Raw genomic sequence first — 17,439 nt, forward strand, 5'->3', positions numbered from 1 at the left:
TTATACAAATTTAAGATTATTTTCGAAATAGGAACGACAAACCTTTTGGATTTTTGAGTCTGCAATGCTCTTTAACTTCGTACTTCATTTGACCTTTAACTTTTTGATTCGAAAGTCACTGACGAGACTTTTATAAAACTATGATAGGGTCGAAAGAAGTGGTCATAAATAAATGTACATGCTGTGTTACGATGACAGAAGCAAACTGCATTTCTAACTGCATCTTTAATCTTTAGAATGGAATTTGATGCGGCTGTCATACAAATTTAGCTAGCTATGGGGCCAGGTTCAATCCACCATTTTCTACATAAGAAAATGCCTGTATCAAATCAGGAATATGACAGTTATAATCCATTCGTTTGACGTGTCTGAGCTTTTGATTTTATCATGTGATTTGGGATTTTCCGTTTCGAATTAATTTCCTCGGAGTTCAGTATCTTTGTGATTTTTCTTTTAAATGTTTACACGCGCAATCCTTTTATCTCGAAAACAAATATGCAAAAGCTGGGAAACAAATTGCACAAAATCACCTTTTACCATAGTTTCGAATGTAAAATGCACATTGCATAATTCATTTAGATATCAGTTATATCAGTGCGCTGACAACGCGATGAATAAAATGGACTTGGTAAATGTTCGACTATTTATGAACAAAAACTGTTGGCACGCAACTTTTACATTACAAAAACAAATGAAAAACAAAAACAAACTGGGAATTACTTTTCATCAAATCTCGAAAGTTTAGTAATGTACAAAATACATCATGTATTCAAGTATAAATGTCTCACAGAACATTTAAGAAAACACCTTGATTAATATCCAACCTCAGAGTATCCAACTATCTTTATCAAAATTAGGTGATATAATTACCGATGAGAAAACTGTCCATCAAAGCAGAAACACTAGCAACTGAACAAATGAAGAAGGTGTCTTTATCAATCAATTGTGTTGGTATATTTTGTATCAATATGTACCAATAGGTTCTTTCATAACATGTAATTAGCTATAGATGACGTATAGCATCAGGGAGTGACGTAACTTGCAAGAGGTGATAGTAGTCGACTGTCTTTACTTACTGCAATGTGTTACTAACAACAATACCTGGATGTTGAGTTCTGATAGTCTTGGAAAATTATTGATATTTTTCATCCTTTCCGGAATCCACTCGTTTAAAATCGTTCGGCATTACCATCTGTGTAAGGAAATGCATACTATCCTGTATTTTTGAGTATCATGTACGTTTCATGTACCTATAATATCATTTCGAATTCACTGTTTACAAAACTTTGAATTTTTCAAAACACAATGAATTTGCTTACCCAGGAATAGGTTACATTAGCTGTAAATGGTAAAAAGCTTTTGGAAATTTGTGGTTATCAATGCTCTTCAAACTTTGTACTTTATTATGATTTTACCTATTTGATTCGAAGGTCACTGACGAGTCTTTTTTAAAAACTATGATATGGTCGAAATAAGTGTTCCTAAATGTGCAAGGTATGTTACGATGACAGAAGTAAACCGCATTTTAACTGCATCGTTAACTGTTTATACGCGCAACTCTTTTATCATGACAACAAATTTGTGGAAACTGGGAAAAAAAAAAAAGTTGCACAAAATCACCTTTCACCTTAGTTTAAAACACCTTTAACAAAAGCAGCTGCTTCACCTCGATATTCATGTTGATCAGTCTTAAGTTTTCATTGTTGGCTGTCTATGGATATATATTTTAACCTAATGTTTGCATTGCAAGATGGTCAGTTTTAGAAAAGCACTTCGGACGAATGATATCTAAAAATCTAAGATTTCATGCAATTTTCACAGACAGTCTTGTAAAAATTTCGATTGTTTAAGATTTACTTGTTATTCATATAAGCGTGTTGGTATTCGTCCAGTTTTTCAATAAATCAAAATTCTTGTGGTAGATAATGATGGTACTTCATGTACACCTTTACTTGTCTTTTTAATCGATTAATGATATTTCGACATTGGTAAACTACTGTTACCTTTTATACTAGTTTATTAGTGTTTGTTAGAGATTTTCGCGATAATATGCCAAGAAACATTGGTAGACTCAAAATCGCCATGTTTATGTAGAACCAAAACCTTTCTCTATCAACTATTGCTTTTTGCCATAGCGCTATCGTTGGCAACCCCATTTCATAACTCGTTTATGTTTAAAATTAATACAATCAATATAAAAGGGATGTTAATAAAAAATGTCTTACCTAACAACTCATTCACCTTTGAAAGACATGTATGCATCACCCTCGGTATGTTTTGGCCATTCTTGTTGCTAAGTAATAAGAATTATGAGCATTGGTTTTGAACTGTTGTCAGTTCATCTATTCTTTTGTCATGGCTGTGTAAACTCCTCAAAGATACCAGGATTGCAATTTTGTATATGTGCTATACGCTCGTTTCGTCTACAGAAGACTCATCATTGACGCTTGAATAATAAAAAGTTAAAATGTCAAAATAAAGTAATCATCTGTTTTTACTTCAAATTATGAGTTGCATCTTAACCTCTTGATATTGTCTTTTTTGTTAGGTGAAGGATATAAACATTTATTCTGAGACGTTTCCAAGGAATTAGTTCATAAAGTTTCCTCAAATGAATCTAAAATTTCATATCAGTCATTCAGGCGAATAAGTATTTGTGTATACATTTTTTTTAGTATTATAACGGAAATGAAATTGGCAGTTATATTCATAACATTCTGGTTTTTCTTCTTCAAACAAATGAATAGTCTTGTACTAGTTTCATGACAAGCTTACCTTACTCCCACAAAATGTACAATATCAAAATCAGAATTCAATCAGATTCGTAATTTTAAATCCATTCTAACTCGTCTTGATTTCCTATTATTGTGGTTATACTCTCGAGGCTATAACTTGCTAATGAAGAAAGCTAAATTGTTTATATTGACGTGTATATTTGATATTGAGCGTCACTGATGAGTCTTATGTAGACGAAACGCGCGTCTGGCGTACTAAATTATAATCCTGGTACCTTTGATAACAATATATATATTCACACATTTTCATGGATAACTAGTTTCAAGACTATACGTAAACAGGTAAAGCTTACTTATTCCCACACATCATCTGTGTCTCACCTCAAGAACAGAACATGATCGAATTTTCTTCTTTTCAAGCCTCAGCAAAGCTCAAGCAACAAAGAAGCCAAAACAATATGCGCTGTTTACGTATACGTATACAAACATTGTTAATCATTTAAACTTAAAGGTGCTAAGATGATGCATACGAAAGAAAAACAATCCAGTTTACGTTCTTCTATTCTACCTTCGGGAGAGTACGTTATAGTTGTTATGTTGCAAAGGTTAATTTAGAACAGGGTGTTGCTGATCTCTGAACTTGTTGACTTCGTTAATAAATAAAATTGCAAAAAAGGTTTAATTTCTTTTTCTTAATATGTGCAGACTAATTTCTATGGCTTTCTCCGAAAAGGTACTTAACTATTGTTATAACTGCACAACATTGTAAATTCATTTTACAATGAGTAGACTAGTCAGACAATGGCACAAATTATGTTTGTTTCTGTTGTTCCGTTTTTTTCAACCTGTAGTTGATTTATTTCACCCGGTTTTGGTTTGTGACTTGAAATTATTTATGCTCAATCGATTTATGACTTTTGAACAGCGGTATACTACTGTTGCCTTTATTTATAATTGTGATAAGAAATCTATGTCTTTTTTAACCTAAAAACGAAAGTTTATGTGCTTTTTATCATATGCAGTTTGGTTTGGGTCTAATAAATGTTTTGCATACACATAGTTTATCAGGATATATTTTTTTAATTTGGAATTTATCGTTTTGGGTTTTTCTGCACCCTGGCTTTATTGTATCTGGCAAAATGTTTCCGAATTTGGGTCCTCAATGCTTTTTAACCTTTGATATTCAAGAGCGTCTTTTGTACGCGAAACTAGATTCAGGCGTACAAAATTATAAGCTGGGTATTTTAGGTTTTTGTTATCATAATACTGCTAGTGGATTGCTTGTCACCGAGAGTATCATCAGTGCAGTAAACATTGCTTCGATCTTGCCACGATATGTATCACATTTTTTAAACTCCCCATTGATAAATTTATAACATTGATAAACATGTTATAAGTAATTAAGAAATTATGCTTCTAATTTTCTGAAGAAAAATCTACCTTAGAAGGATTTTGCTATTTTTTTTAAAGGTCTTCTTAATAAACTACTTGCATACTGTGAATTTAGAATTCATTGCGAGATTTAATTGATGCAAATGATGCGACTAGGTGAGTATCGCAATTTAACTCGCATTTTGAATGCTTTTACTAGTATGTAGATTATTCTTTATTCGTAATAATTAAACTCACGTTCTTGTCCATTTTTGAAAAATCGAAATAATAAATGTATTCAATAATTTACGAATTTACAGTATTCAAGTAGGTGTGCATACTTTCCTTGCAAGTATTTGGGAAAATGAAAATATTTTAACCCATGTATTATAAAGTGTTACTTTTTATTGTCATTAGCAAGTTTAGATTCAAAATATGTTTAATGTACAAAAAAAAACAAAAAAACTACTTACTAACCACCCCAACAATTGATGGCATCTTTAATTTAAGCATTTGAACAACTAATTTCAGACTTTTAAAATTGGAATATTTCGTCCTACGTTTTAAGTTTAAAATAAGTTAAAATAGTGAGAAATGTGATCTAAAACAGTTTTTAGTTACATTGCTCATTCCAAATCGGTAACAACTGCTAAAATATACATTGAAATTAGAATAAGTAGGCTCTTGGGAGTAAATTGCATAACAACGTACAACAATAGAACCATTACAGTTAAGTTAATTATTCAATAAAAGTTCTGGAAATATTCTGTTTTAGAAAGTTTGTTCATTTACATGCAGATTAAAAACAAGTTGAATGGAATATTAAACAAAAATGAAGAAATTAATGTATTTTTTCTCTTAAAATCTGAAATCTATGACGTTATTTTCAACAAACTTAATTATAAAAAGATATATACATTCCATTTAAACTTTTCGGTTAACTATTTATACGCCATTAATTATGAATAACTTTCGTACTATTATATACGTCATAGCTGAAAAATTATACCTATCATTTACCTGATCGATACACATCGTATCATTAACAGTGTAGTAAATATACATAATTAAACCATGTGACAAGAATAGACCAATCGGCGAAAGTCACATGATAAACTAACATTGACATATGCGTCAGAGCTAGAACGAGATTGTTCATTGTCGAATTTTTCTTTGAGGATTATACAGCGGCTGGTCCGCTGAAATACATTGTGATTATTAACTTTAAATGTAAATAAATATAAAAGTGTAAACAAAATGGCACCAAGTCCCGTTGAAGAGCTGGCTCTTATGGACTTAGAAAGGTAAGCGATGATTATTATTCTACTTGACAAACTTAACTTTTAAAGGAGTGGTCCTCTCTCGTTGTAAACAACACGGAATTTTATAACTTTTGAACCGAGTAACTATAATGGCGAACAATATACAGTATTGTAATAATACAAAGATAATTTAATTAATGTTTCATCAATCAAAACCCCCTTGTATAACTGAACACATCAAAATATTTCCCGACATAGTTGCAGAGAATTGCGTACACATTTAGTCGAAGCTGTTTTTAGAAACTGACTCACAGCTAAACAATTTGTTATTAACGGGTTATCATACGTCTTCAAAATTTAAATATTGTATTGTTGGGTTTTAGGTCAAATAAAGGAGCTTCAAAACAACGAAGAGACCAAATAAATGGAGAAATTTCCGTAATGAGAGATCTATTACCTCTACCAGAGAGCGCAAGACAAAGATTATCCCAACTCCAGATCATGTCCCTTAGTTGTGTATTCATCCGAAAATGTAACGTTTTACAGAAAAGTAAGTGTAATGTTATTAGTATTAATGCTGATAATTTGAGTGATATCTGATTAATAATTGTAAAGATACAATGATTGGAAGTTATGTGATTCGAAAAAAATGAATATACCAGTTTCAAATGTCATATTAATAAATAACCAAGCTTTTAAATATCAGTGGGAGAAGTTTTGATATGGGTTAGTTGTATTATTTTTATGAAGGATTCAACATTCAAAAATATTTGAAAGTCAAACTAATCATTTAACACAAACATCATGTATTAAAATGCAACTACTAACTAGTAAAATATCTCATTAAATAGTTTTTGGAATTTTATTAACAAGAATGGTGAAATATGAACCTTTTTAAAAATTCTTTTGAAACTTGAGAAAACAATGATTTGACGATGTTCAAGTGTATCATAGTTTGAATAACACAATTAAACTTGACTTGTTAAGTATAATATCTATTTATCAGTAAATAACAAATAAATAAAATAAACACTTGTTCTTCTTGATAAAGTTATGAAATTATTCAATTTATTTTTTAAATTAATAATTCTTATCTTTAAACAGCACTAATAAATATTTTTTCTTTTCTCAATTTCAGTGGTTAAATCTTCTCAGAATAATTCGGAAGTACCGTGCGATTTTTCACAGGTAAGTTTGACAGTCTATAAAATCCAGGTCAAGTGCTATTTTCTACAGTGCTCAAGACAATATTTTCTTTGTAGCTGACTGATATTTACGTCATAATGTGACAAAAGGTCAAATACACATTTCCGTCTCAATGGGTTTGCTGGAGGCTACATGGGGACATTTATGAGATACACAGCGATGTATAATGAATCATTTTTGACAACATGTCAAGATCCTATTATACAGCCTTACATTGTTCATATTTTGTCCATATTTTACCTGAACATATTACCTGTTGACTAGCAAATATTTAAATGCTTGCAATGGTCGACTTGGCATAAAAAGTATAAATAGAATCGATTGACGTCATCAGGTGTGTGTTTTATTCTGAATAAATTTTAACTGTAATTTTATATTGCGGTAACCTTGTGGAAAATTAAGAGTATGGCGGTAGCAGGCGAATCTAAGATAAGATAAAAACTACCTGTTCAGTTTACATACACATTGATTTAAATATGTCAATCAATTAAATAATCACCTTATCAAATACATAGAAACACATTATACAAGGAGATTAAAATACTTTCCAATATACTATTAAACTATTAAATATAATGAATAATTATAATAATTAAAATTCCGTTTCCTATTTACAGTCTCTGACAGGATTTCTGCTGTTAACAACAAGAGATGGAAAATTACTATATATATCAGAGAATGTAACAGAGTACTTGGGCCATTCAATGGTAAGTAATACATTCTAACTGTGAGACTTGTTAAAAACTGACAACCTTTCTAATTATAAAATATTAAAAAGATCACTAACACATACACGCAAATACTGTTAAAAATAGAATATAGCATGTTTGTTTCGTATGGATAAAATAGAAAGTAAATGTAATATAATTATATTGCATTGCATCATCAGCATATAATTATATAACAATTAAAAGTATAAAATAAACATCAATCAATAGACAGAAAAAAATATTATCATATGAAATTGATAATTGTAACAATGTTTATAATAAATAAGTAAGTTTTGAATATGTTTTCTTTCCATTTCAGGTCGACATGAAAACTCAAGGAGATAGCTTGTTTGATATTGTAGACAAACGCGACCATGGCACTGTGCAGGCACAGTTGTTACATGGTGGCGGGAAAATGTCACAGGATATACCAACCAGCTTCTTCTGTCGAATGAACATGTCTAGGACACTTAAACGACAAGCCGGATTTGGAGATGTTAAGGTAAAGACCCTTTACTGAGCCTCAATACAGTAGGCGTATCTTTAACTTCTATCGCGCTATCTTTACTGATAGCTACAACAGAAACACTTGTACAAAGATAATGTGTATTTATAGAAATGGCAAACTGCCAACCAAAAATGACATTAGTGGTGAAGTGAAATATTATATTTCTACACAAGCAATAAAACACATTTAAGATGAATGACTGTTTCCTGCTAACTTTACACTTGTCAACTTAAGTTGTCAACTTATAAGATTTATATTCAGTGTTCAAAATATGAAACAAATTAAACAACAGAACATTACTAAGAACAAAAGATTGAATTAATTCTTAAATTTGATTTTTTATCTACTTTATTTTTAAATAAAATAATATATGTAATGATCATTGTTTTACAGGTCATGCATGTGAAAGGTCATTTTGTGACAGTGCCAACACAGGATTCTGACGTAGAACAGCAAGTGTTTATTGCTGTTTGCTCACCTTTAATTACACCAGACGTCAAAGAAAGCCTCATCCAAAACAATACCATGGTCTATAAATCGGTTCACAACCTTGATATGTCCTTCATAGAACTTACAGTGAAGTAAGTTAATATTTTTTCTTGATAATAACAATATTAGATAATTGCTTAAACATGTTTAATATTACTTATAATGACAATCAATTAACTAAAAAAATACAGTTTATAATAACCTTAAAACTTATAACTATAAAAAAAGATGAGAACAAATGATTGACATGCACAAATTTACATTTTTTAAAAATTATACTACACAGAAGAAAAAAATATTTAAAAGTATGTTTGTTTTATTTTAGTGGAGAATATCATCTTCAAACCACTAATGATGAAATCCAGAGTAAATCTTGGTATAGTTACATATATCCCGAGGATTTGCAAGAGGCCAAGGACAAACACACCCAATGTAAGTCGTCAACATATGTTCAAAGTATAAAGATATGGAATAATTTTCTATATGGTAATAAAACCAATCAGACGTAAACTATTCATTATGTCAGTGTGGTCAATAGATTTCAATGATTCATGAAGCCAAGAATTTTATAACTTTTAATGTCAAAATTTACTGAGTAATGTTGGAGTTCATATAAACACGAAATTGGAAATAAGATGAAATTAGGTATTACGGAATTCGACCACTGTCTTTGCAGTCATAGATAATTAGGGAATGTTAAATGTCAATCACGTGTTCGAACCTTATTCATAATGCTTATTTAATATTAATTTATAATTTTAGTAATAAAATCACGACATGAAATGGGGTGTATGATGACTGTACGTATGATCACAGCCAAAGATGAAGTCATCTGGGTCAACATTGTGATGCAAGTTAGACAGGCATTGTTATCTAATAGTGATGAACCAGTTATATTATGCATCAATCAAGTAGTCAGGTAAATATCAACTTTTTTACACATCAATATATCTATATCAGTAACTTGCATTGGTATGTGTCTGTTTCATTAAAAGAAATTTAAAATAAAAATATGGTTAAGAAAATGACAAAAAAAAAAAAAAATATTTGTTGTATGTGCTTCTTTTTGTAAAATGCAACAAGAAAATTAAAAACCAATGTTACAGTTTAACAAATGGTTAAAATGTTCCTTTTATTTTTCAGTGAACAAGAGGCATTCCAGTTCAAACTACAAGGGCAGCTATTCGCTTTGTATGCATCTCGAACTCCAGATTTCTTCTTCGGATCAACATTTTGTGCTCCTATCCCAACAAATACCGAAGGAAGTCCTATGCTACCAGCTGCTGGTAACATGTTCCCATCGCCATTTTTCTCCGGACAACAAATTTTCGATCAGCCTTTTGCAACTGTACCACAACCTGTTCACGGTCAAATACCTCCAACGCATAAATCTTTCTGCGTCAAAAACTGTTCTCCAAATATGGCAGACCGACAAGGTCGTAATGACACACTACGTGCACTGAAAAGGAAAATTCAAGAAAATTTCACAACATGCAAACCTACCAAACTTCCTCGAATGATGCATCATCAAAATGGCGGCTATGGAATGGGAAATTCCTCCCCTTCATCTGTTTTACCCCATGAAACATTAATATGCCAGTCTTTGCCATCATCGCAAAATGATTACATTGCACCAGCATACGATCATGGTCCCATGCAAATGTTATATGCCAGGAGAGACATCCAACAAACATTAACTCAGAAGAAAGGTCCATTATTGTCTGATCGTGTTTACAAACCGATCGTAAAAATGGAAGATAAAAACAATAATGAGCAAGTTGTTCCAGACGTTTCCATGCCATCTTGCTATCTAACACCAGATGCATCACCAGTATCATCTCCTCAGCCATCAAACGATGCCTCTTCAAAGGACATCCATTCGTTTAATCCAGTTTTAGTGGCAAAGTATATTTGTTCGCTGAAGCAGAAACAAATGAATGACACTAATGCTGAGAGGAGATCAAAGAATCTTCCAAGCCTCGATGTTTCATTCGTTGATTCTTTCTTTGATGAACTTGGCACATTTGTAATGCAAAATTCTTTAAAAGATTTTGATGGCATTGTGAAAGCCGAACCAATTGACATAGATGATCTCATTGACGCGAAGGAAACTGACAATTTTGATGTAGAAGATATACTTGCGTTGAGTGACCCTGAACCGGAGATAAATGGCGGGAAATCTTTAAACGAAATCAAGGTGGAGATAAACGAGAGCACTTTCAGCGTACCAGAAAGTCATACAAGCCCACTGCCCTTGTCTCCAGTTTCGTCAATAACAGAAGACAGAATGTCGTACGACGAGAAATCGTACTGTGCACTGACTCCAGAATCTGACTTCGATTCTGATCATTATGAAGAGATTATGGATCCGGACAACTGGATGCTTCAGACCCTGAAGTTGCCTTGTTCAGGACTGTTGACAGAACTGGACAAATATGGCAATGTTCCTATGGTCAATGTTGACGCCAGTTCCGGTGAAACTGAGCTGCATCAGCTTAGAAAGTTTATTTCATCTTGGACGCCAAGTGGTAAGATTTCTTTCGTTACTTTGTGCATTCAATTATGTATATTATTACAAGTCAGCATTAATTTCTAAAATAATGAAACAAATAATATAACTAAAAAAAGAAGACGAGATCTATATTTATGTTCAATAAAATTGCATTCAACAAACGCATACAATACCCACAACTTTTAACAAGGTTTAAAAACAAACACCAAAGAAAATTTATTTTTATGACTTTACTTAATATTCCAAATATAAACTTTTATACTCAATGTGTTCATTCTATTTTTCAGGTGTTCTCAGTTCTAACGAAGACTCCCAGTAGGTTACTGTGTAAGTTTCGACTTACGACTTTTCATATGTAAGGCATATTGCCACTCCCTATGCGTCACTTCCGGTTTCTGCAGGCAGAAGAGTAATGGAAGATGACGACTGTTCCCCGCTGGACGGGTTTTACATTGTGCTTTATACATTTACATGACTTTAAGTCTGCTGGTCAGACATTTTTACATTTATACTTGATTACTTTACATATTTGAACTTTGAACTATTATGTAATGTACATATGTTTTTACACATTATTGCGCAGGTCGCAAGTCTATTATGTAAATTAGTTTTGTGAATTGTAGTGCTGGTCACTACAGTATAATTTGCAAAATATTAAGCTATTAGTGCATTTGATTTATGTAGAGTTTATTATAAGAAACGCTGGTCGTATCATTCATTCATTAATTTTGATGCTGCTATTGTAATAGGATAGAGAATTCGTTTTTGATTCATTTATAGACTCTGTTCATATACAGCCCTGGTGGTTGTCCCTATGTAGGTATGATTGTATTTCTGAAGCTTGAACGTTTTCTCTCAACCAATGTACGTCAAAACGAGGCTGGTCCTCTTTCATCTCATTCATGTTTTGCGTTTTATTTCCCCAAAGAAATATATATTAAAATTGTAATAATTTTAAAATAACATATTTTAATCTGTTATAAAAGTTGACATTGTAATATTTAGATTATCCTCGTGCTTTGATTAATAAGTAGATCAGGTACATTGTGAATATAATACATCAACTATTAAATTATTACTGTCATTTTAAGTGCTGCTGTGGTTATAAGTTATACCACACACCTCCAGTATGGAGGAATAGTGTTTCATGGTTTTTGCTGGTCAGAACCATATTGTCAGCTTTATTATTAATATTTTGTTACATAACTGTTTTAATAAAGTCTGATGTAATATATATGGTCTGGTTTATTGATTCATTTAACATGATTGGAACAATAAACATTCGTACATGGGGGAAAATACAGCTATATAAGACATATAAGTACATAGAATAAAGGAACAATACAGTTTCGACGAAAACAGATGAGAATAATAAAAAAAAGGCACACAAAGAACTAAAAAGCTACAAATTAAAGGGACAATTAAATTTATATAGGGACAAACAATCATATAAATAATAAAAAAACGACAAGACGATCAAATAAAAAACCACTGTGTAGAATACAAGGGAAAAGTAATATTTAACAAAACAAATTATGAAAAGCTTAAAACTGAAAAACTCCAAAATCAAAGAATTTAAAAAAAAAGAACAAAGAAAGAAAATACCTCAACACACATATAAGTAAAAACCGACTGAAATCGGCACTATCAAGGATTTACTATCAAATTTATGAAATCGTAAAGCAATTCGACAGGTTTGTTAATCTCACAAGTGACACGTTTTCGTCTACAAAAGACTCACCACTGACGCTCGAATCTAAAAAAGTTAAAAAGGCCAAATAAAGTACGAAGTTGAAGAGCATTGAGGACAAAAATTTCTAAAAGTTTTGCCATATGCAGCTAAGGTAATCTATGCCCGAGGTAGAAAAGCCTTAGTATTTCAAAATATCGACCCAGTGGTTGTAAATAACCTCATCATAGATACCAGGACTAAATTTTGTAAATACGTCAGACGCGCGTTTCGTCTATAAACTACTATTGACTTGTTAACTTTATTCAGCAACTGACAATTGATAAACATAAGATTGTAAATTTTAACTTATTAAAAAAAACCAGGCATATAGTGTTGTACGATAGAAGCACGTTTCGACGTCACTCGAATCAAAACATTTTAAAGTCCAAATAAAGTACGAAGTTAAAACAAAATGGAGGACTAAACATTCTGGCTGTTTTTGTTTTGTCAAGGTAGTAACCAAGCACTACATATTTATTTCAAAAATTAAAAGTTGATACAAAGCTTAAAAAAACGAACTAGAAGTTACGAAAGACTACAGTTCTCGTACGCCTCTATTGAAATATATAAAAAAAAACTTTTTGAAGACTAGTACTCGCATCAAATAATATAAACGAAAAATATTTTTTGTAAACCATGTCTTTAGAATGAATAGGGAAACAGGAATCGTCTAAATAAAGGCAATAAGCAGGACGGAAGAATGGGAATAGACTAGTTTCCTTCCTTTTCACACTAAAAGTGTGGAAGACGGGAGGCAAAACAAGAGAAATATTTATAATTTATTTATCGAAATCAGTTATGTACTGAAAAACTTCGGAAATTTATCTTAAAAGGACTTGACAGTCAGTGACGCAATTAAGGAAATACATACGGGAAAATCAAATAATACTTAATCACCATGGAGACCATTAACGTAGACATCCTTATGATTTCCGTAGGTGAACATTATGAGTACGGGCACTTTTAAATATGAAATTACTAATAACTAGGTCACAAGGGACAACATAGAACTAGAACAACTTACAAGGACATGCTGAGGAATATGCATGCCAAAATCGATTGTTTTATACGTTTTGAGGAAGCATTTCAATGTTTAAATGAAAATTAAGTTCAGATTATCAAACAAGGATGACGTATTGATGTATCCAAAATCTTTTTCAATCATAGAAGTTTTAATTGATTGACCAATAACAGCTCTATATATGAACTTAACACCAATATGTTGTTAGATGAAACTTAATACGGAGCATTTATTCTGCTTTACAAAAACGCATTTGCAAATCGCTGAAAAATATGCCTCCTGAATTATTGTAAACAATCATTCTGCATCTTGATGTAAATTAGATACAACCATTCGGGCTAACGCCTTCAAAGTGTATCTAATACACACTCATGAACTAGGAGGGTTCTATGTCTGTTTGTTTTGTTCATACATTGTTTTCAATATAATGACATTTTGCGCGACTGTCATACAAGAGGGGTTTTTAGCTAGCTTTAAAACCAGGATTAAATCGCCATTTTTTACAAAAGAAAATGTCTGAATCAAGTCAGGAATATGACAGTTGTGTATCCATTTGTTTGATGTATTTGAGCTTGACCTTTTGCCAATTAATTAGGGACTTTACGTTTCGAATTTTCGTCGGCGTTCGGTAATTTTGTGATTTTACCCATTTCGATAACTTGCATTGATTTGATGCGTTTATATTGTCGTTTTGAAATATAATCTTAATTTTTATTGTGAATTGCAAATAGACATCCTACACTTGTTTGTATATCTATATTTTTTTTTGCAGTCTCTGTAGCTGATAATTACACAGGAAACGCATATGACATATAAACCCAGGGTAGAAACATCAATATTAATTTCAAGTATTACCGGAAATCGTCACTTTAGGGAATAAACAACAAGTCAACACAAAAAGCGATATTTAATCTGACTAACATGAGCCTTCGGTGTTGACTGTAAATATTTATTGTTTATTTTGCTCAATTTAATGGTTTAAATATTTACTGACATTAGATATTATTACACAGATTAGATTAAAATTGAATCCAGTAGTCAGTATAGCTTAGACTTTGTTTACTCCTAGTAATTAAGCTTAAGTTGTCAAAATAATTTCTCACTGATTTGAAGGTCTGCGTTTTTTTTTTGTCTCACAAAGTGTTGTTTATAAGAGGTAACATTGGCAGTGAAATATATTAGTATTTTAACCATTCATTAACCATTCAAAGCAAAATAAAATAATGTACAGTGGTAGATAATCTATAACCAAACCAAGTTTAATATAGTTATTTCACATTTTGTTTGTGAATAAGCATCAAATATCCGATTAAAACTATATGATACGTTGGAACTATTTGGTTTAAATATGTACTTTTTTCCAGTATGTTCTTTTCAAGTTTTTCCGGGCCCGATTTGGTTACATCTTACAAAGTCTATTTGAATCATTTTTCAGAGAATTCCGTTCAATCCGGTGCATATGCTTGTCTTAAACTTGCAGTGATGGGATATGTATGTGTTTTGTTCCGTCTTTAAGAATTACGACAAAAGCGGTGCTCCTTTGCTATTGTGTGATTTTTACTGTGCTTTAATGGTCTTATATATGTCATAGATAGATACCAAATATCATTTTTGTCTATTTAGCCATGTGCTTTTTTGTATTTACGTGTTCTTGTTTATACAAATTTGTCACTTGAAGCGAGAGGATAAGAGCATGTAAACTACAGAATATCTGTCAGTAAACAATGAAATAACAGCATGTACACAAACATCAGCATATATACAAACAATGGACTGCCAGGTTGTATGCAATGGACTATCACAATGTGGACATTGACACATCAACGTGCAAACAAATATCAGTATGTAAACAATGAAATCTCGAATATATAGATATTGAAATGTAAATGGAATATCAGCATTGAAAACAATGGAGACAATAGAATATCAGCGTGTTTACAATGGAGCATCATGTAAACAATGGAATATCAGTATGTAGGCAATGGAACATCCGCATGTAAAGATTGGAATATTAGAATGTAGACATTGGAACATCCGCATGTAAAGATTGGAATATCAGAATGTAGACATTGGAACATCTGCATGTAACCAATGGAATATCAGCATTTTAACTAAGCAATTTAATATCAGTACTAGTAAATAGACAATGAAATATCAGTATGTAAATAGTTACATAAAACATTTTGATCTTCTGTCCCTTTTTTAATAACTTGTATTCTTCGTACGTTGTACATACATGTATAGCCTGTTAATAATTATATTTTCATTTTGTAATAATATTTTTGCACTTTGAGAAATGTTTTCATTTACATAAGAGCACTTCTGACTATGTATTAATACCAACTTTTGATTACTTATATTCCTCGTACATTGTACATTTTTTTTCATACATATTCATCTACCTATCAATATGTCATCATGTCAACATAGATTTGTAATTTTTTTTTTAACATATATAGGGAAATAAATACATACGAATGCACTGATTGTGTCTACTAATCCAATTTTAATTTCTATACATATATACTCGTACAAAAAGCATAAAACATATAAAATATAATAATATGCAACATTTTTTTAACAATCAGTTGCTAAAGGCTCATTTGTTCTCAGTTTCACAGACCGTTTTTATATTTTTATTTTCTTTTTTGGAGAAATATTCGATAAATGACAAAAGCATTTTTTTTTTTTTAAGAAAAAAGACAATTTATAAACTACTTAAATTCCATCTATATTAAGAATTTTGTTCTATCTAGGTAAATAAAACCCCATCAATGGAATCTATTTTTTTTTATATATATAAAATATTCTGCTGGAAAAGAAAATATTTACAGAATTTGATTGTCGACTGTCTATACATAATTGTTTCCATAGTTTTAAAAGAAAAAGGTGTTCTTTTTATAGAAGAAAAAATGCTTGAAAAGTAATATTGCTGTACACACTTATAAAACTAATAAAGTCTGCATATAGATAACGTCAGAGCACGCGAATAAAAGGCATTAAGGTACGTCAGGATTAATCTTGTCAACCACATCATTTTCTTCGGAAAATGTTCTATCCAAGTATGGAAGTTGTTTTGTAATTATTCTATTTGCGCATGGTCTACCATTACATTGCCTGGTTGCGTTTTGTTGGTTTATTTGACATTTTAGATACTCTTTTCGTGTGAAAAAAATATAGCTCTTTTCAAACACCATTTATATCCTTTTAAGTCTTTATTGTCACCTTCTTTGAACGTAATGGCGTGTTTGATGATGAAATTAAACCTGATATACGTATTCTTACATTCTAAACCGTTTGCGTCAAAGGCTGTTGAAACAATTAGATGTATCTGCGTAGACAATGGAATACAAGTAGGCGAATGTGTTAATAATTCACTACAATATACAGGTGCCAAGGGACATAACTTACGCAAATATTGTTGATTAAACCTCTCTGGAGGACGCTTTAACGACACTTATAACAACCAAGACTATAATCGCAATGGATCAATGGAACATCGACATCTTCCAAGCTCTTACTCCTACGTGGAAGTTAACCAGATAACAATTAGAACTTATTCTTTCTATAATTAATCAATAATCAAATTAAATTATGCCATGAGGCTTTTAAGATAGATTCAATGTACATTAAAAGGTACTGAGAGAAATATTACGTTTGCTACTTTATAAGTATATATAGTGGCACACTTATTTCAGTGAAACCGTAGGGGTTTCCCGATTTTATATGCGTTCGATTAATGCCTCAATTATAGATGCAGAGGGCTGAGAATCTTACAATTCTTTTCTTTTCTTCATTCTTTATTCTTCATTTTTTAAAACCATTTCTCTTTTTTATATCTATTTTACCCATTATTCTCTAATTTCTATATATTGGCAAACCAACATTCTCTA

The 17,439-nt window shown here is 31.3% G+C and overlaps 1 protein-coding gene and 1 long non-coding RNA gene across 2 annotated transcripts; one reads left to right on the top strand and one right to left on the bottom strand.

Annotated features, from left to right (window-relative positions):
- Window positions 1-504: 504 nt before the first annotated feature.
- On the bottom strand, window positions 505-2,910 carry LOC143066686 (uncharacterized). Its single transcript, XR_012975741.1, has 3 exons — window positions 2,776-2,910; window positions 2,226-2,446; window positions 505-1,192 (listed from the first exon to the last, which is right to left on the bottom strand). It is a non-coding gene; the product is annotated as an uncharacterized LOC143066686 (long non-coding RNA).
- A 2,317-nt stretch (window positions 2,911-5,227) lies between these two features.
- Window positions 5,228-12,027, top strand: LOC143069643 (uncharacterized). Its single transcript, XM_076244387.1, has 10 exons — window positions 5,228-5,410; window positions 5,752-5,918; window positions 6,507-6,556; window positions 7,192-7,281; window positions 7,604-7,786; window positions 8,186-8,373; window positions 8,607-8,713; window positions 9,044-9,200; window positions 9,425-10,809; window positions 11,081-12,027. The coding sequence occupies exons 1-10, from the start codon at window positions 5,364-5,366 to the stop codon at window positions 11,110-11,112; spliced, it is 2,406 nt and encodes an 801-aa protein (XP_076100502.1). The 5' UTR covers window positions 5,228-5,363; the 3' UTR covers window positions 11,113-12,027.
- The last annotated feature ends 5,412 nt before the right edge of the window (window positions 12,028-17,439 follow it).

Source organism: Mytilus galloprovincialis, chromosome 3 (assembly GCF_965363235.1).
Source record: "Mytilus galloprovincialis chromosome 3, xbMytGall1.hap1.1, whole genome shotgun sequence".
Taxonomy (NCBI): Eukaryota; Metazoa; Mollusca; class Bivalvia; order Mytilida; family Mytilidae; genus Mytilus; species Mytilus galloprovincialis.

Bases quoted from the DNA above. Each gene is read 5' to 3' on its own strand.
- LOC143069643 (XM_076244387.1), top strand. From the start codon at position 5,364: ATGGCACCAAGTCCCGTTGAAGAGCTGGCTCTTATGGACTTAGAAAG. The intron at 7,787-8,185 runs GTAAAGACCCTT...ATTGTTTTACAG, and splicing joins CCGGATTTGGAGATGTTAAG to GTCATGCATGTGAAAGGTCA. The intron at 8,374-8,606 runs GTAAGTTAATAT...GTTTTATTTTAG, and splicing joins TTCATAGAACTTACAGTGAA to TGGAGAATATCATCTTCAAA.